General features: G+C 43.8%; 1 protein-coding gene across 1 annotated transcript; it reads right to left on the bottom strand.

The window, feature by feature from the left end:
• Positions 1–3,953: 3,953 nt before the first annotated feature.
• Positions 3,954–8,266, bottom strand: LOC115828469 (mitochondrial fission 1 protein-like). The gene is made up of 5 exons (XM_030792461.1): positions 8,222–8,266; positions 7,728–7,860; positions 7,552–7,628; positions 6,438–6,543; positions 3,954–6,091 (listed from the first exon to the last, which is right to left on the bottom strand). The coding sequence occupies exons 1-5, from the start codon at positions 8,264–8,266 to the stop codon at positions 5,994–5,996; spliced, it is 459 nt and encodes a 152-aa protein (XP_030648321.1). The 3' UTR covers positions 3,954–5,993.
• Between the last annotated feature and the right edge of the window lie 6,467 nt (positions 8,267–14,733).

The raw sequence follows: 14,733 nt of genomic DNA, 5'->3' as shown, positions 1-14,733 counted from the left end.
CCATGCTGAAGGCAGGCCAGAGAAGCCATGCTGCTTTGGCACCAACCAGCAAACCCACACCACCGGCCAACTGTCACCGGATGTTTATTTTTAACAGGGTTCATTCATCTCCTCTTTTCTTTTGTGGAGGACACATTTCCATGGAGACCATTCCCACGGAGACCATTCCCAAGGCCACAAGGTTCTTCCACATTTTTTCTGGCTTGGGTATAAATTTCCAAGTGCTGAAAGAGAATGAGGAAATTAAAGACAAGTAGTCATCACCCCCCCCCCCCCCCCCCCCCCCCCCCCCCCCGCCCTCTCTCTCTCTCCCCATCTCTCTCTTATGGAGTCATGACACGGTGAATTCTGAGGTCTGGGTGTTGTGGGTGTCTGAACTGTAGATCCCTGTTGTATTCTCCTAAGCCATAACTTACACTTTTCTTTGTCAGGAACACAGGTTAAATATCGCTGTATTCCACACTATTCATCTGAGGACGTGTTGTTTTACTGAGGAAAATGAGAAATCTTCAGTTTGAAGGCCAAGTAAAGTCTCAGTCAGACTCTTCCTCAGCACTACCTGTGTGGCACTGTGGGCATTACCTGTGTGGCACTGTGGGCATTACCTGTGTGGCACTGTGGGCATTACCTGTGTGCCACTGTGGGCATTACCTGTGTGGCACTGTGGGCATTACCTGTGTGGCACTGTGGGCACTATCTGTGTGCCACTGTGGGCATTACCTGTGTGGCACTGTGGGCATTACCTGTGTGGCACTGTGGGCATTACCTGTGTGGCACTGTAGGCATTGTGATGCCCGGCTGAGTGCAGTCTGAGGAACCCGTCAGGCCTGAACACCTCCACTCTGACATTACAGCCTCTGGCGAGAACTCAATTAGGCATGTAATGCCTGGAAATGTCTCTTTTTTTTAAGACTACTGATATTTAATTTGAGGTAAAGTGTGTGGTGTGTGTGTGTGTGTGTGTGTGTATGTGTGTGTGTGTGTGTGTGTGTGTGTGTGTGTGTAAAGGTTTCTGGGTTTACTGACATTTATTGTTTTACTATCTACACAACTGGAGATAAGTTTTATGTATGTTTAGAGGTAATATCATTTAAGTTACATCAGCTCATGTCTTGGACATTACGACCCAATATTCAAATGACCCCAGTCAGTTATATGAGCTGAAAGCACTGTGCAAGCACTGTGAAAGCACTGTTCATCACATGCTGCATGGGGAAAGAGCGCTGATACCTTTTTAATCCATGTATTAAATGTTTAACAGTTAACACATGGGTTATAGATCACATGTTTCATTTAATATCTCAACAGCCATTCAGTTTGACTGAATAGGTGTCATAGTCTCATATATTTTAAAATGACAGCAACATTTTAAAACATTAGTGTAGACTCCAGTATGTAAGGGGTGTGTGCATGTGTGTGTACCATATGTAAACTGAGTTAGAGGTGTGAGTAATGTATACTTATATGTATATAATGAAGCCCGTGTTACTTTCCTGTACTGTTACTGTACTGTACACAGGAGAACATGAATAAAACTAAAGGGAATGGAACCTACTGATATCAGCATTTCCAACTGCAAGCCACTACTGAAAACTGCTCGTCACTGCTGAAAACTGCTAGTCACTGCTGAAAACTGCTAGTTACTGCTGAAAACTGCTAGTCACTGGTGAAACCACTAGCCACAACTGAAAACCTCTTAGACATAAGCAGTTTTATCTATATCAGCTGATAAAATTTTATTGTCACAATTTAAATCAAGCCACATTTTACTACCTATGAGTAGGAGTGATCTTTGTTCTTGCAAAAGTTTTATTTTGAAATGTAGGGAGACAGGGAGCTTACTTTAGTTTCTCAAAATATGTTTTATAAATAGTGTTCTTTTCTGGTTTTGTGATTTGACATTGCCTTTACTATGTCAATGTAAGAAGTCTCCAGTATGTAAGAAGATTCTTATAACATTAACCTTTTCTCATGGAGCAGACTCTCTAGAGCCCACAGCACTGCAGCTCACCACCAAAGTAACACAGTGAAACTCCGCAGAGAGGAACCTGGGAGTGGGAAGCTGTGAGGTGAGGACAGGGCCATGGGAGACCAGATGAGACAGGGCAGGGGGAGAGGAGAGGGATGTTACTGGAGGTGATGTGGAGCAGTGAGGGGCTTGTTTGGATAATAGGCTGTGAGAGAGGGTGGGGACATGGTGGAGGGTGGGGACATGGTGGAGGGTGGGGACATGGTGGTGGGGGCGTGAGGTTGGGGTTCGGAGATGCATGTGTCCGTCTGACCTCAGATAACAAAGCTCTGAGTGGAGCCCATCCCAGCCGCGGATTTCTGTGTGTGTGTGTGTGTGTGTGTGTGTGTGTGTGTGTGTGTGTGTGTGACTGTGTGTGTGTCTGTGTGTGTGTGTGTGTGTGTGTGTGTGTGTGTGTGTATGTGTCTGTGTGTCTGTGTGTCTGTGTGTGTGTGTGTGTGTGTCTGTGTGTGTGTGTGTGTGTGTGTGTGTGTGTGTTTGTCCATGTGGCCCAAAGGGTGAAAGTCAACAATGTGCTATTAATCAGATGGTAGGTTTACTCAGCCCTGAATATGTTTGTATATTTGCTGGAGTTTCGGTGGAGTCACAGACCCAGGACCAATCAGCTAATCACACTTCTCTCTTTCAATGAGCGCGCACACACACACACACACACATACACATACAAACACACATCCAGATTTCTGTTTCTTGACAACACTCAGAGTGAAAAATGCAGAATTCTTTAATCTAGGTTCTTCCACGTGTGTTTGTCATGGCTAATATTTGTTAGACCCTGTGCATTATTGTCAGTGGAAGATTAATCTTGTCAAACAGCAGGTATCTTTTCCCAGGACACTATGTGTCCTCAGATAGCAGAAAAAACCCAGAGGCTGAGGATCGGTGTGGAGAGGATGGATCCTGAAGTCCAGCCGAGATTGGAAGTGCTCGGGCTATTCCAAGAGGCAGGATTTCTCCGTAACCCAGATGACTTCGGCTGGAAATCATAACTGTCCAACAGGAATCTGCTCCTCTTAGGTGCTCCCCTGTTTAATGGCCCTGACTCTCAGTTGAAGTCACATGGCTGAAGGAGAGACCCTCCTTCAGGCACAAACTCTCTTTTTCTCTCACTTGGGGTGAGAATTCTCAGTTCACAGTCAGTCCATTACCTGGAAAAGTTACACACTCTCCCTATATTGTGCCTTCTCAGTAATCAGGCAGTGTGTCACCAGCCTCAGCGAAACTACACCATCAAACACTGACCAGTGCCTGGGACAGCACCTTCTTCAATTATTAGCTAAGCCCTCACCGCTTACCTGGAAATTAACATACTTTCCATCATCCTGTGGAAAAAAAATTTGATCCTGTGATTCTACTGGTTACAATCAATACAAGGGCAGACGTCTGTCCCCGAGAGAGAAAGAGATCTCAGACGAGAGAGAATCCACACTGGTTTAAATAGGCTAAAAAATGTGTATTTTTTACGCTACTTTTAATTGTTATGTGTATAACAAACAAACAAACTAAAAACATTATTTATTGTTACAGTAGCTTGTTGCTGTGAACATGTTTGTCATGATTAACATTTATCAGGCCTGGTGCATGATTGTCAGGGGAAGCTTCATCGTAACAGCCTCTGTCTTTTACCTTTAACATTTTTTACTGGGAAGCCATGAGAGTGTGCGTGACTCTTCAGGTAACAGCGAAACTGAAGTTTTAGGTTCCAGTGAATGACACATCCGCATCTTCCCCGGAGGCTTTTTTGACAAAGAGATGCCAGTGGTTGTTGTTGTTATTGGTTTTTTTTGTTTGTTTGTTTTTTACACACCCCTGATCATCAAACTGACCAATGTTCATTTCATCTGGTAAATTACATGGTCAAGCCACTGAGAGAAGAAGATACTGAAAAACACACTCACTTCATGTGCAACTGCTTATTCAGACATGGTTTTATTCAGCGTTGGTTTAAAATTGGCAGCAAGCACTATTTAGGACAACAGAAAAACAATTCAACAGGCAAAAATGACCAAACTGTAAACTCGGCCGAAACTGAATATGACTGAAAAAATCTGACAGTTTTAGTTGAGATAAGTAGATATGTAACTTTAGCTTGGGCTCTCAGTGCAACAGGACACAACTTAAACTACAGTCCAACTTAAACTACACCCTCCTTTATGTCTGTTACTTATGTCTGTTTTAACTGTTACTCTTATGTCACTCTTCAGACGACACACATTACATTCCAATTAATCAGAACTTTAACAGTGTCACTCATACCATCCATCATCCGCCCATTTCTACAAATAGAACAGCACCAGGAAACTAAAGGCTAATATTGCACAAATGTCACTGTAACCCACTTTTAAATGACACTAATCAGCCACTTTAAGTTATTGATGTATTCACTCTATTGTTAAAATGTCACATTGTAAATTCTGCTTGTCCAACCGCTGAACTTGCGCCAAATGAGAACAGCGCCCTCTAGTGGAACAGTCAGCAGAGCTCCATCCTTATCCCTGTCTGTTCTGCTGAGTCAGGGCTGAGGAAATTCAGGAAGTTCAGGTAGCAGTCCACAAACTCCATCTTACAGATGTGAAACCATTTGATTGGTTTACACACTGTGGTTGACACTTAATCAGGCCAATGAGAGGGCTGTGAGGACTTATAACCACGTTGCTGAGGCCTATTCAGTCCCCTCAGTCCCCTGGAATGGACAAGTGGAAGTTGACTGATGGGAAACAGACTTACTGTGTGGACTGACTGTGCTGTGCTCTGCTGTGATGATACTCAGTAGTTTATCAGACCACTGCCTTTAACCCTGCTGCTGAATCTAATCCCATTCAGTAGTGGCCAGTCAGAGTGTGTACGCACAGAGAGGGACAGTGACATAAATATTTGAAAGAAAAAAAGTGCTTTGGTGTGCTTTGGGTGGAACTAATCCAGGTCACATGACGTCCAGGAGAGTTTTTCTCTTGGTTTGTGACATGAACTCAAAAGAGATGAGTTTCACTTGAACCAAGTTTGCTGGCCTTTGCTGTAGTTTTGCTCAAGAACATTTTCAGGAGGTACTGATCAGTGAAAGTGTGTGTTGGCAGTTAAGCGAGTTTAGACAGAGTAGCTCGTATATATTTAAGAAACACACACACACACACTTTATCCTCAAACCTCAAAACGTTGTCACTTTTGTCTTCCGCATCTAACGTGGGCAGCTAAATGACAAACCCCCATGCAGATATATGATGTATTATATTATATGAACTATTGCAATGTTTAGATATATGAGGGAGACTGAGTGAGTTAATGAAGAATGGAATAGATAAAACAGGCTATATCTGACCACAGTGTTAGACTGGGCAAACATACACATGTTACTAATGAATTTAAACAACAGGTTATTTCAGTTAATATCAGAATTGCGTTTGAGCCACCATCAGCATCAGAAACTATCATGTGTCCAAAGGCTGTTTCAATTTTAAGACCCAAATGGACCAAATATTAGAATAATGTGTAAGAAAACGATACAAAATACTGCGTCACAAAGACTTTCAGCGTACTGGCTATGAATCCGCACATACTGACAGAATAATATTAGAAAAATTGTCAAAAGAACTATGTCAGCAAATCCCTTCTGCTCTGTTCAGTCCCTCTGGGGTTGTGCTCTCACCCACAGGGACCAGGGTAAAGTGACTGGCAATCCAGTTACACCTGTTCTGCATCTGAGTGACACGGTGCCAAAACTACAAAAAGCTCCATCAGTGTGTGTGTGTGTGTGTGTGTGTGTGTGTGTGTGTGTTTAAGCGAGCCCAGGTAAAGGGCTCATCAAAGCGACAACAAGGCTGTAAATGGTTAATGAATTCTCATCCAGCTTCAGAATGACTCAGCCAATCTGAGTTAATGCCCAGTGTTCACACGCGCCCAATCAGAGACCGCCCTTGCCTTTTACACGAGGAGAGCTTTGAGAAGTCACACACTTCACCCTGTCTCATTACGCAGCTTTCTTAGCAACAGCCAGACCAATCAGACCAGCCAATCCAGCCACGCCCAGGCCGATACCTCCGACGATAGCCATGCCAATTAATCCATCTGTCGGGAGGAGAAAAGTCAAGAATAAGGCCATTTCATTTCCTTCCTTTAGCGAGGATTTATAACTCAAGGGATCATTTATCTGTTAGTCTCTACAAACACAACATCCACAAAGGCATAATAATGACACCTCATTTCAGATTATTTAGTGGTATTCAGTTACCAATACGAGGTACACGAGAATCAGTATAGAAACCAGTAAATTATTACACGTAAATGAAAACAAACCCAAAACAAAGACAGCAGTAACACGGCACTAACAGTCTCAGATCAGCCACATTAAACTCTGTTTATATGAACATGAATCTTTGAATAACATATTGCTGCAGTAACGGGTGATTCTCACCTTTCTTCATGGCTTTGTCAATCAGTTTCTCCAGCTCAAGAGCCTGGGAGTTGCTGGGTTCATTTTTTAACAGCGTCCTAATGTATTTCAGACCTCTCTCATAATCCTGCACAAACAGAAGAACAGTGAGAATAAGAGAGGTGAGTCAAAGACAGTGAAAATAAGAGAGGTGAGTCAAAGAGAAAGACAGTGAGAATAAGAGATAAGAGAGGTGAGTCAAAGAGAAAGACAGTGAGAATAAGAGAGGTGAGTCAAAGAGAAAGACAGTGAAAATAAGAGAGGTGAATCAAAGAGAAAGACAGTGAGAATAAGAGAGGTGAATCAAAGACAGTGAGAATAAGAGAGGTGAATCAAAGAGAAAGACAGTGAGAATAAGAGAGGTGAATCAAAGAGAAAGACAGTGAGAATAAGAGAGGTGAGTCAAAGAGAAAGACAGTGAGAATAAGAGAGGTGAGTCAAAGAGAAAGACAGTGAAAATAAGAGAGGTGAATCAAAGAGAAAGACAGTGAAAATAAGAGAGGTGAATCAAAGACAGTGAGAATAAGAGAGGTGAATCGAAGAGAAAGACAGTGAGAATAAGAGAGGTGAATCAAAGAGAAAGACAGTGAGAATAAGAGAGGTGAGTCAAAGAGAAAGACAGTGAGAATAAGAGAGGTGAGTCAAAGAGAAAGACAGTGAAAATAAGAGAGGTGAATCAAAGAGAAAGACAGTGAGAATAAGAGAGGTGAATCAAAGACAGTGAGAATAAGAGAGGTGAGTCAAAGAGAAAGACAGTGAGAATAAGAGAGGTGAATCAAAGAGAAAGACAGTGAGAATAAGAGAGGTGAGTCAAAGAGAAAGACAGTGAGAATAAGAGAGGTGAGTCAAAGAGAAAGACAGTGAAAATAAGAGAGGTGAGTCAAAGAGAAAGACAGTGAGAATAAGAGAGGTGAATCAAAGACAGTGAGAATAAGAGAGGTGAGTCAAAGAGAAAGACAGTGAGAATAAGAGAGGTGAGTCAAAGAGAAAGACAGTGAAAATAAGAGAGGTGAGTCAAAGAGAAAGACAGTGAGAATAACAGATGTGAATCAAAGAGACATATGAAATGAAAAGAGGACAGAAGAATGGTTCCTACCTTCAGTTTATAGTTTGCCACAGCCAGGTAGAACAGATAGTCCCTTTGATCATCCTTGGTACCCTTGTGAACAAGTTCTGGCAATAGTAAAATAATACAGTCTGTGTTCATTTCAAACGATTAAAGCTACAAACCGATCTGCTACGTGTTTACGGAACCAGTTCATTTTCACGTACCATCCAGGAGGACGATTCCCTTCTTAATGTCATCTGCGTGCTTGCTTCGAATCAGACACCAGGCGTACTCAAACTTGGTGTCTTTAGACACCCCGCCCTTGGCTAATTCTGCGTTGTACTTCTTTTCGAATTTCTGAAAATCAGATAATTAAAGTATTACGGTGTTAATGTGTGTTTTCTTTTCAAGCCGAGGGTACATTAAACATATCCTAATCTAATCCATAACTTCCAGACTTGACTGCCGGAGTGTAAATTACGTCTGCAAAGAAGAAATGTCCCTTTTCCAAATGTCAACACGGGGGACGAGGCTGTTACGTCGCTCTTTGACAGCTCCTCTACATTTAGCTAGCATGCTAAACAGCTGTGTCAACTGGCAGAGAAACACATATGAATTTAACTATGTATAGATCATGACATTTATTTTGCCCTAGTAACAAGACGATAGGCCCCAGTCGGAAATATCACTGAAAAGACCAACAAACCGACGATTTTACCTCGAGATCCTCCGGAGCCACTACCTCACCTACAACAGCCTCCATTGTTCTGGAAGTTGTGATATGTTTACACCGGATGTCGACAAATCACATGACCTGTCCGGTTCCGTTTGTTTTGTAGATCCACTCTTTTTGGCCACCTTAGTATTAAATTCAAATACAAGCGTGACCTGCAGTGTTACAAAGAGAAATTTAAAAATTCAAGCATGACTGAGATGAGACACGGCTCAGATCTCTGAGCAAACAGAAACATGCATGCGCAGACAACTAAATTCATCAATCACTCTGTAGTCAAGTGTTGTCAGCTGGAAGCACTGGCGGTCTATTCTTGTATACTAAGAGGAGCATATTTCAGAGGTTTTATCTATTTGTAATCTACATATCTTATGTAGTTTTTGGACTGTAAACTCAGTATAATGGCCTTATACGAACTTTTGTCAGCAGAATCTTCCTGCTGCATGGTGAAAACAACGTTGCTCCTATATCACCTGTTAACACACCTAATTAGCGTTGGTTCCAGGTGTTTCTCTAACGGTCAAAAGGACGCATAGTGCGGCACGGTTCCCTCTGGAAGCTGTGATTACCAAATCTCAGCGAAAGAAAACTATCTGAAGAGCACGTTTCTTTTTCAATAGTATATAAAACTTAGAATCTGTTAACGACCTATAACCCGTTAATATCATGCCTCACAAAAAAGTGCTCTGGTAAGCAGCTCCGGTCCCAATTTCCATAACAATGTTTACAAGTAGACTCTTACATTTCTACAGGCAATCACTGTGGGGCAGCATGCCTCATTATTTCAGTAACTAAATTTTTCCAGTGTGAATAATTTCTGAATGTTACCTTGAATTTAGAACTTTTAAATCTCTTTCAGCTTTGTTTTGTTTTGTGTGTTCCACACCACTGTCCCTGGTACAATCCCTGTAGGTAAGCAAACAGAGGCATGAGACAGCCAAATGGAATTCACTTGCTGAAGTTACACTGGGGGATTTGGCTTTCACATGAAAGAGAAATTATTCTTTCTTTATATATATGTGTGTGTGTGTGTGTGTTCAGTAATAGATGAAAACGTCCATTTTGTTAGGGATGTTCAGAAGCGAGTGTCATGAACGGCACTTCTGGCTTGTTGTCAGCTCTCGTTTCCTCGGCCCCAGGTTTCAGTTTGAGGTTGAAGGTAATTTCTCCCATGTTTCACTGCTGCAGCTCTGTCAGTGTTCACAACACTGAGTCTCCACACTTTTCCGTGACGCACTGGTGAGATGACATTGATTCAGAAATTTCAGAGATGTCCTCATCCTAAACCTGCCCACGCCCATTCTCCTGACAGGCAGCAGGGGGCTCCAGTCCCTGTCAGCGAAGTGGGCGGCAGAGTGTGGCTACACCATGGTGCTGGGTTCCCATGGAGACCTGGTCCTGCGAGTCTCCTACTTGGCCTGTCTGGTAGACAACCAGGTGAACCGTATCACTGGACTGGATGGGATTTTTAATGATCTCAATGATTCAAAAAAGAGAAATCATGTCAGGATTTGTTTTCTAGGATCACTATTAGTAATTTTGCAGAGGGGCTAGAGTGAAGGTCATTCTTAACTTGTACCTTGTTGTTAAAATTAAAAATAAAATTGCACTTCAGCTGATGTAAATCTGCAAATGAGTTAGGATTTAAGTAGTGAAGTACGAATCTGTTCCCTCTAACCAAAACTTTCAAATGTTTACCCTTTGATCCAAACTGAGTGTTGTAATTGGTCATCGTCCTGTTGTAGAGGGATTCAGAGTTCCAGCTCTTGGTGTGGTTTGTGAATATTAACTCTGAGGATGAGGAGACCAGGTACCCACTCTTCCTCACCTGCTCCTTACAGCAGCCCTGGAGCCCCAGAGAGATCATCTGTGAGGAGAATTACATGGAGGTGAAACGGGATTAGACAGGATTAAAAACCCACTTCAGAGAGACCGGATTTTTTTTTCTTCTAGCTATCTTGTACTGATTTCATTTATCAAAACGTTTGTGGACATAATTATAATTAGGTGCAGGATTTAACAGGTCTAAAAAATGATTGTGGTGAAGTTTGTTTCCTGGTTAACCATCATCACAATCTCCCTGGCCATTATGTTATGTGGTGGAATGTGAAAAATAGTATGTATGCAGTGTGAATGAATGGTTTTTGTTGGGCTTCTTGGCTTTAAAGGGCCACTCCTTTTTTCTTCATTAACTGACAGACATAATGCTGATTTAAGTCATGTTTCTCTTCTCAGGTGTCTGTTTGGAAGCAGATCCCACCAGGTGCTCACAAAGGAATGGAATGGATAGCCCCCGCTCCTGTGGTGTGTGTGTGTGTGTGTGTGACAGAGAGAGAGTCCAGGCTTTGGGTTTTGAATCTCTTAAGGCACAGATGTCTTCACAGTCTCTCTAAAGATATTACTACTTCTAACTAATAAAACATAATTTTTTGTTCTTTTTTTGATATGACAGAGCTCTTGACACACAATTAACCCCTGGTGTCTGTGTGTGTGTGTAGGATATGGGAGAGCGGCTGAGAGAGTGGAGGGTGGTGTTTTAGTGTAACCTCAGGTTGTTAACCCCTGGTGTCTCTGTGTGTGTGTAGGATATGGGAGAGGGGCTGAGAGAGTGGAGGGTGGTGTTTTAGTGTAACCTCAGGTTGTTAACCCCTGGTGTCTCTGTGTGTGTGTAGGATATGGGGGAGGGGCTGAGAGAGTGGAGGGTGGTGTTTTAGTGTAACCTCAGGTTGTTAACCCCTGGTGTCTCTGTGTGTGTGTGTGTAGGATATGGGGGAGGGGCTGAGAGAGTGGAGGGTGGTGTTTTAGTGTAACCTCAGGTTGTTAACCCCTGGTGTCTCTGTGTGTGTGTAGGATATGGGGGAGGGGCTGAGAGAGTGGAGGGTGGTGTTTTAGTGTAACCTCAGGTTGTTAACCCCTGGTGTCTCTGTGTGTGTAGGATATGGGGGAGGGGCTGAGAGAGTGGAGGGTGGTGTTCCGTGTGCCATCACGCCACCCTGCGTCTGGCACGGCGACTATGACGGAGGAGACGATGCCCGTGAGAATAGCACGCCTACTCGGATACCAAATCAATAGCACAGAGAGCCGTGTCCTGCTCCGCTGTGCCTACGGATCCAGACTGGCCTACTCACTCCAGGTCAGAACCACAGCTGGCTCCGGCGCTGATCGAGACTACTGAAATGGTCCAGCCATTTTCATCTGTCCTCCTGAACACATACAATGTGTCCTGGACTTTCATTAAGCTGTGTAGATTTCTCAGAGATATAGGTTTCTGACTTAGACATGCACCTTTTCGAAAGGCGGCAGGTCAGGTGTTTTTTCCGACTCCTGTTTGCCAGGAGGCTGCAGTCTCATTTACTGAGGAGTATGTCTGACCTCAGAGGTACCTGGATGTGCACAATTTACTGTTCAGCTGATCAAACTGTGGCACTCTCTCTGTGGTACTGTTCTGCTGGAGAGGCCCTCACAGGTTTAGATGGAGAGTGACTGAAGGTCACCATATTAAGATTGTTCAGAAGGTGAACATTGACTTAAAACAACAGCTAGTGTTGCTGCATTCTTCTTATTGTTTTTGGACTTTGTAGACGTATATATTACTTGTTTGTGAAGTGGTCTTATGAAGTGATTCGTCAACATCCAAACATGCGGAAACCTGTGTTTTGCTGCAGGAAGGTGACGCAGAGCTGGAGATGGTGAATGCAGCCGTTCTGTATAAGCATCAGTGGACGTTATTCAGGGTGGATATCTCAGTGGCCTGTTCTATAGGTGAGTGACAGACTGTCAGGGTGGATGTCTCAGTGGCCTGTTCTGTAGGTGAGTGACAGACTGTCAGGGTTGATATCTCGGTGGCCTGTTCTGTAGGTGAGTGACAGACTGTCAGGTGGATATCTCGGTGGCCTGTTCTATAGGTGAGTGACAGACTGTCAGGGTGGATGTCTCGGTGGCCTGTTCTGTAGGTGAGTGACAGACTGTCAGGGTGGATGTCTCAGTGGCCTGTTCTATAGGTGAGTGACAGACTGTCAGGGTGGATGTCTCGGTGGCCTGTTCTATAGGTGAGTGACAGACTGTCAGTGTGGGTTAAGAGCTTTGCCCCGCGTTCCCGGGCTGAAAACTCTGCCTGTGCTCTGTGAAGGTCAGGCCGGGATGGATGGGGAGGATGTGCTGTGGGCGGTTCCTCGGACTCTGTGGGCGCTGGTCCAGTCGCCCGTGAGGGTGGGGCAGTGGAGGGTGGGGGTGGGAGAACGTTACCTTAGCGAGTGTGTGGCTTGGAACCGGGGTTATCGGATCCACGACCAGAACGGGACGGTGGAGGTCCGGATCCCGTTCGGAGCAGAGGGTGGACACACCAAGGTGAGTGGTACTGAAAGGAGGAATGTCAAAATCGTGTAGGGCTGTCACACTTACAGACGTAGAGATTTGCAGTTATGATTGTTTTAAATTAAACAATAAATAAAATGATCTCTGTCTCTCTCTCAGAGCCATGTGACAGGCGGCCAGTACTCCCAGTCCTATTTCATTGATCTGTTTGTCATGAATGAGTGGGAAGACGCCCAGTGGAGCCTAACCCAGCAGAGAATCTTCAGACCTCTGTCAATCATACGTCTGCCACGCCCACCCAGAGTCTTTAACGGTGAGACATCCGTGTCTAATGTCCAGATGGCATAGACCGCCCTCTGAATCTTTATTCTGACCAATAGGGACGGCCCTTATGTACCTAACCTCATGTTCACTGTTCACCTGACATGTCATTTTTGTGACATCATTCTGAACATGTCCATTAATTACACTTCCCTCTTTAGTTTATTGTTTATTTTAATTATCCTAACTCTCTGGTTTTAAAGTATTTCAGTTGTCTGCTCAGCTGTTTGCCTCATTTCCAGTAGTGAAAATTTCATTCAATTAATTTATGATTTACATGCATATTGCAAATACCTTTGTATTTTCTAGTGAAACTGGCATTCTACCAAACAGGAAACATGTAATGTGAGATCTAATCTCTCCCCCCTGCTGTGTTTTTCTGTAGTTACAGATGTCTCTGAGGGGGGATTCTCCGTGGTGGTGGGTTGGTTCCCCAGTGACGTGTCCCTGCTGAACATGACCTTTGGGGGTCAGGCTATGTCCTGGGGAGAGGCAGAGAGGGAGGGGCTGCGAATCTCTCACGTCCCTTTCCCAAACAACACACACTCTTACCTACTGCAGATCCCTTTCACACACACACTTGTGTCACAGAAGGTGAGGACACACACACACGCGCGTGCACACACACACACACACACACACACACACACACACAAGGGCAATAAGCATGTATTTGTAGAGTTGGTCTGGTAACATCCCATAATACTTTAAGCAGGCTGTGTCTTTCATTCACAGTCTCAACATTAACACAGTAACAATGTTCCACATCAACCATCAGTGTGCAAAGACTGAACCAGATCTAAACCTTAACCTTTTTCTAATCTCTCTCTCTCTGTGTCAGTATTTGGGGGACGGACACAGGAGGTACACCCTTTCTGTTGTTCTGTCCTTTATCCTTTCGCCAAGCGGAGAGACTTTCCACCTCCCTGTTCTCGTACACACTGAGCAACGAGACGTAGGTACAGGTCGTTTCCCACTGCAGTCTGACCCAGTTAGTCCAGAAATGTATCCATAGTCTGAATTACACACTTACATATTTAAGTTATGAAATCATTTTTATTTATATTTGACATCACTAAAATATTCCTGTCAGCTATATACTTGGTTTGATCTTTCTTTCCTGTCTTCTTTAGTCCTGCCCAGTTTGGTGGGGCATTGCACTCAGACTGGGGTACGGTTGCAAGTGAATTTTGGCAATCTGGACTGGACATGGGGGGTGTATGTGGGAGGCTTGAAGCTGGACAGGGAACTGGTGGAACTGGGAGGGTTTAGTGTGGAAAACCAGGAAGATCATTTAAGCCTGGAGATCCCGCTCTATGGTCCAGGCCTGACTTACGAGGTGAGGAAGGGAGAGAGAGGGAGAGTTTTTATGAAAACATTTAAGTTACAGAATGTGTTTCACAGTGCCATTAAAGCATGCAGTAGATCAGAATGGTTTAGTTTCATTAAATCTGCAGAAAAGTCAGAGAATGAAGAGAAGGTGCAGAGAAACAAAATGATTTCTCTCGCACAGTCAGACTGTGTGTGTGTGTGTCAGGGTCTGAGTTTGCAGGGCCTGTGGGTTAGTGTGCAGGTGAAGTTGGTTCATTTGGAGACGGCAGAAGAGCACAGTCATCTCCAACGATGTTTATTTCCTGTGGGAGAACTACTGGGTAAACAAGATGACACCAAATTAATCAACAAGATTAATAAACGTACTCTGTCAAATGTGGGCATGCTCAGTCACAAGCAGGTTCTTGAAACAGGATAAGTTGTGTTTGAAACTGAAGCTTCTATCTCTCCACCCCCCACCCCCCCCCCACCTCAGTGTGTCTGCCTGACGGTAGGATGTTGGTTTTGATTGACACATCTCAGGTGTCACC

Source organism: Chanos chanos, chromosome 15 (assembly GCF_902362185.1).
Source record: "Chanos chanos chromosome 15, fChaCha1.1, whole genome shotgun sequence".
NCBI classification, from domain to species: domain Eukaryota; kingdom Metazoa; phylum Chordata; class Actinopteri; order Gonorynchiformes; family Chanidae; genus Chanos; species Chanos chanos.
This window is presented reverse-complemented; position numbering and strand designations above follow the sequence as displayed.

Excerpts from the sequence above, each read along its gene's own strand:
- LOC115828469 (XM_030792461.1), bottom strand. The coding sequence starts at position 8,266 with ATGGAGGCTGTTGTAGGTGAGGTAGTGGCTCCGGAGGATCTCGAG. Across the intron at positions 6,544-7,551 it reads TGGCAAACTATAAACTGAAG|GATTATGAGAGAGGTCTGAA; the intron begins GTAGGAACCATT and ends CTGTTTGTGCAG. Across the intron at positions 6,092-6,437 it reads TGACAAAGCCATGAAGAAAG|ATGGATTAATTGGCATGGCT; the intron begins GTGAGAATCACC and ends TCCTCCCGACAG.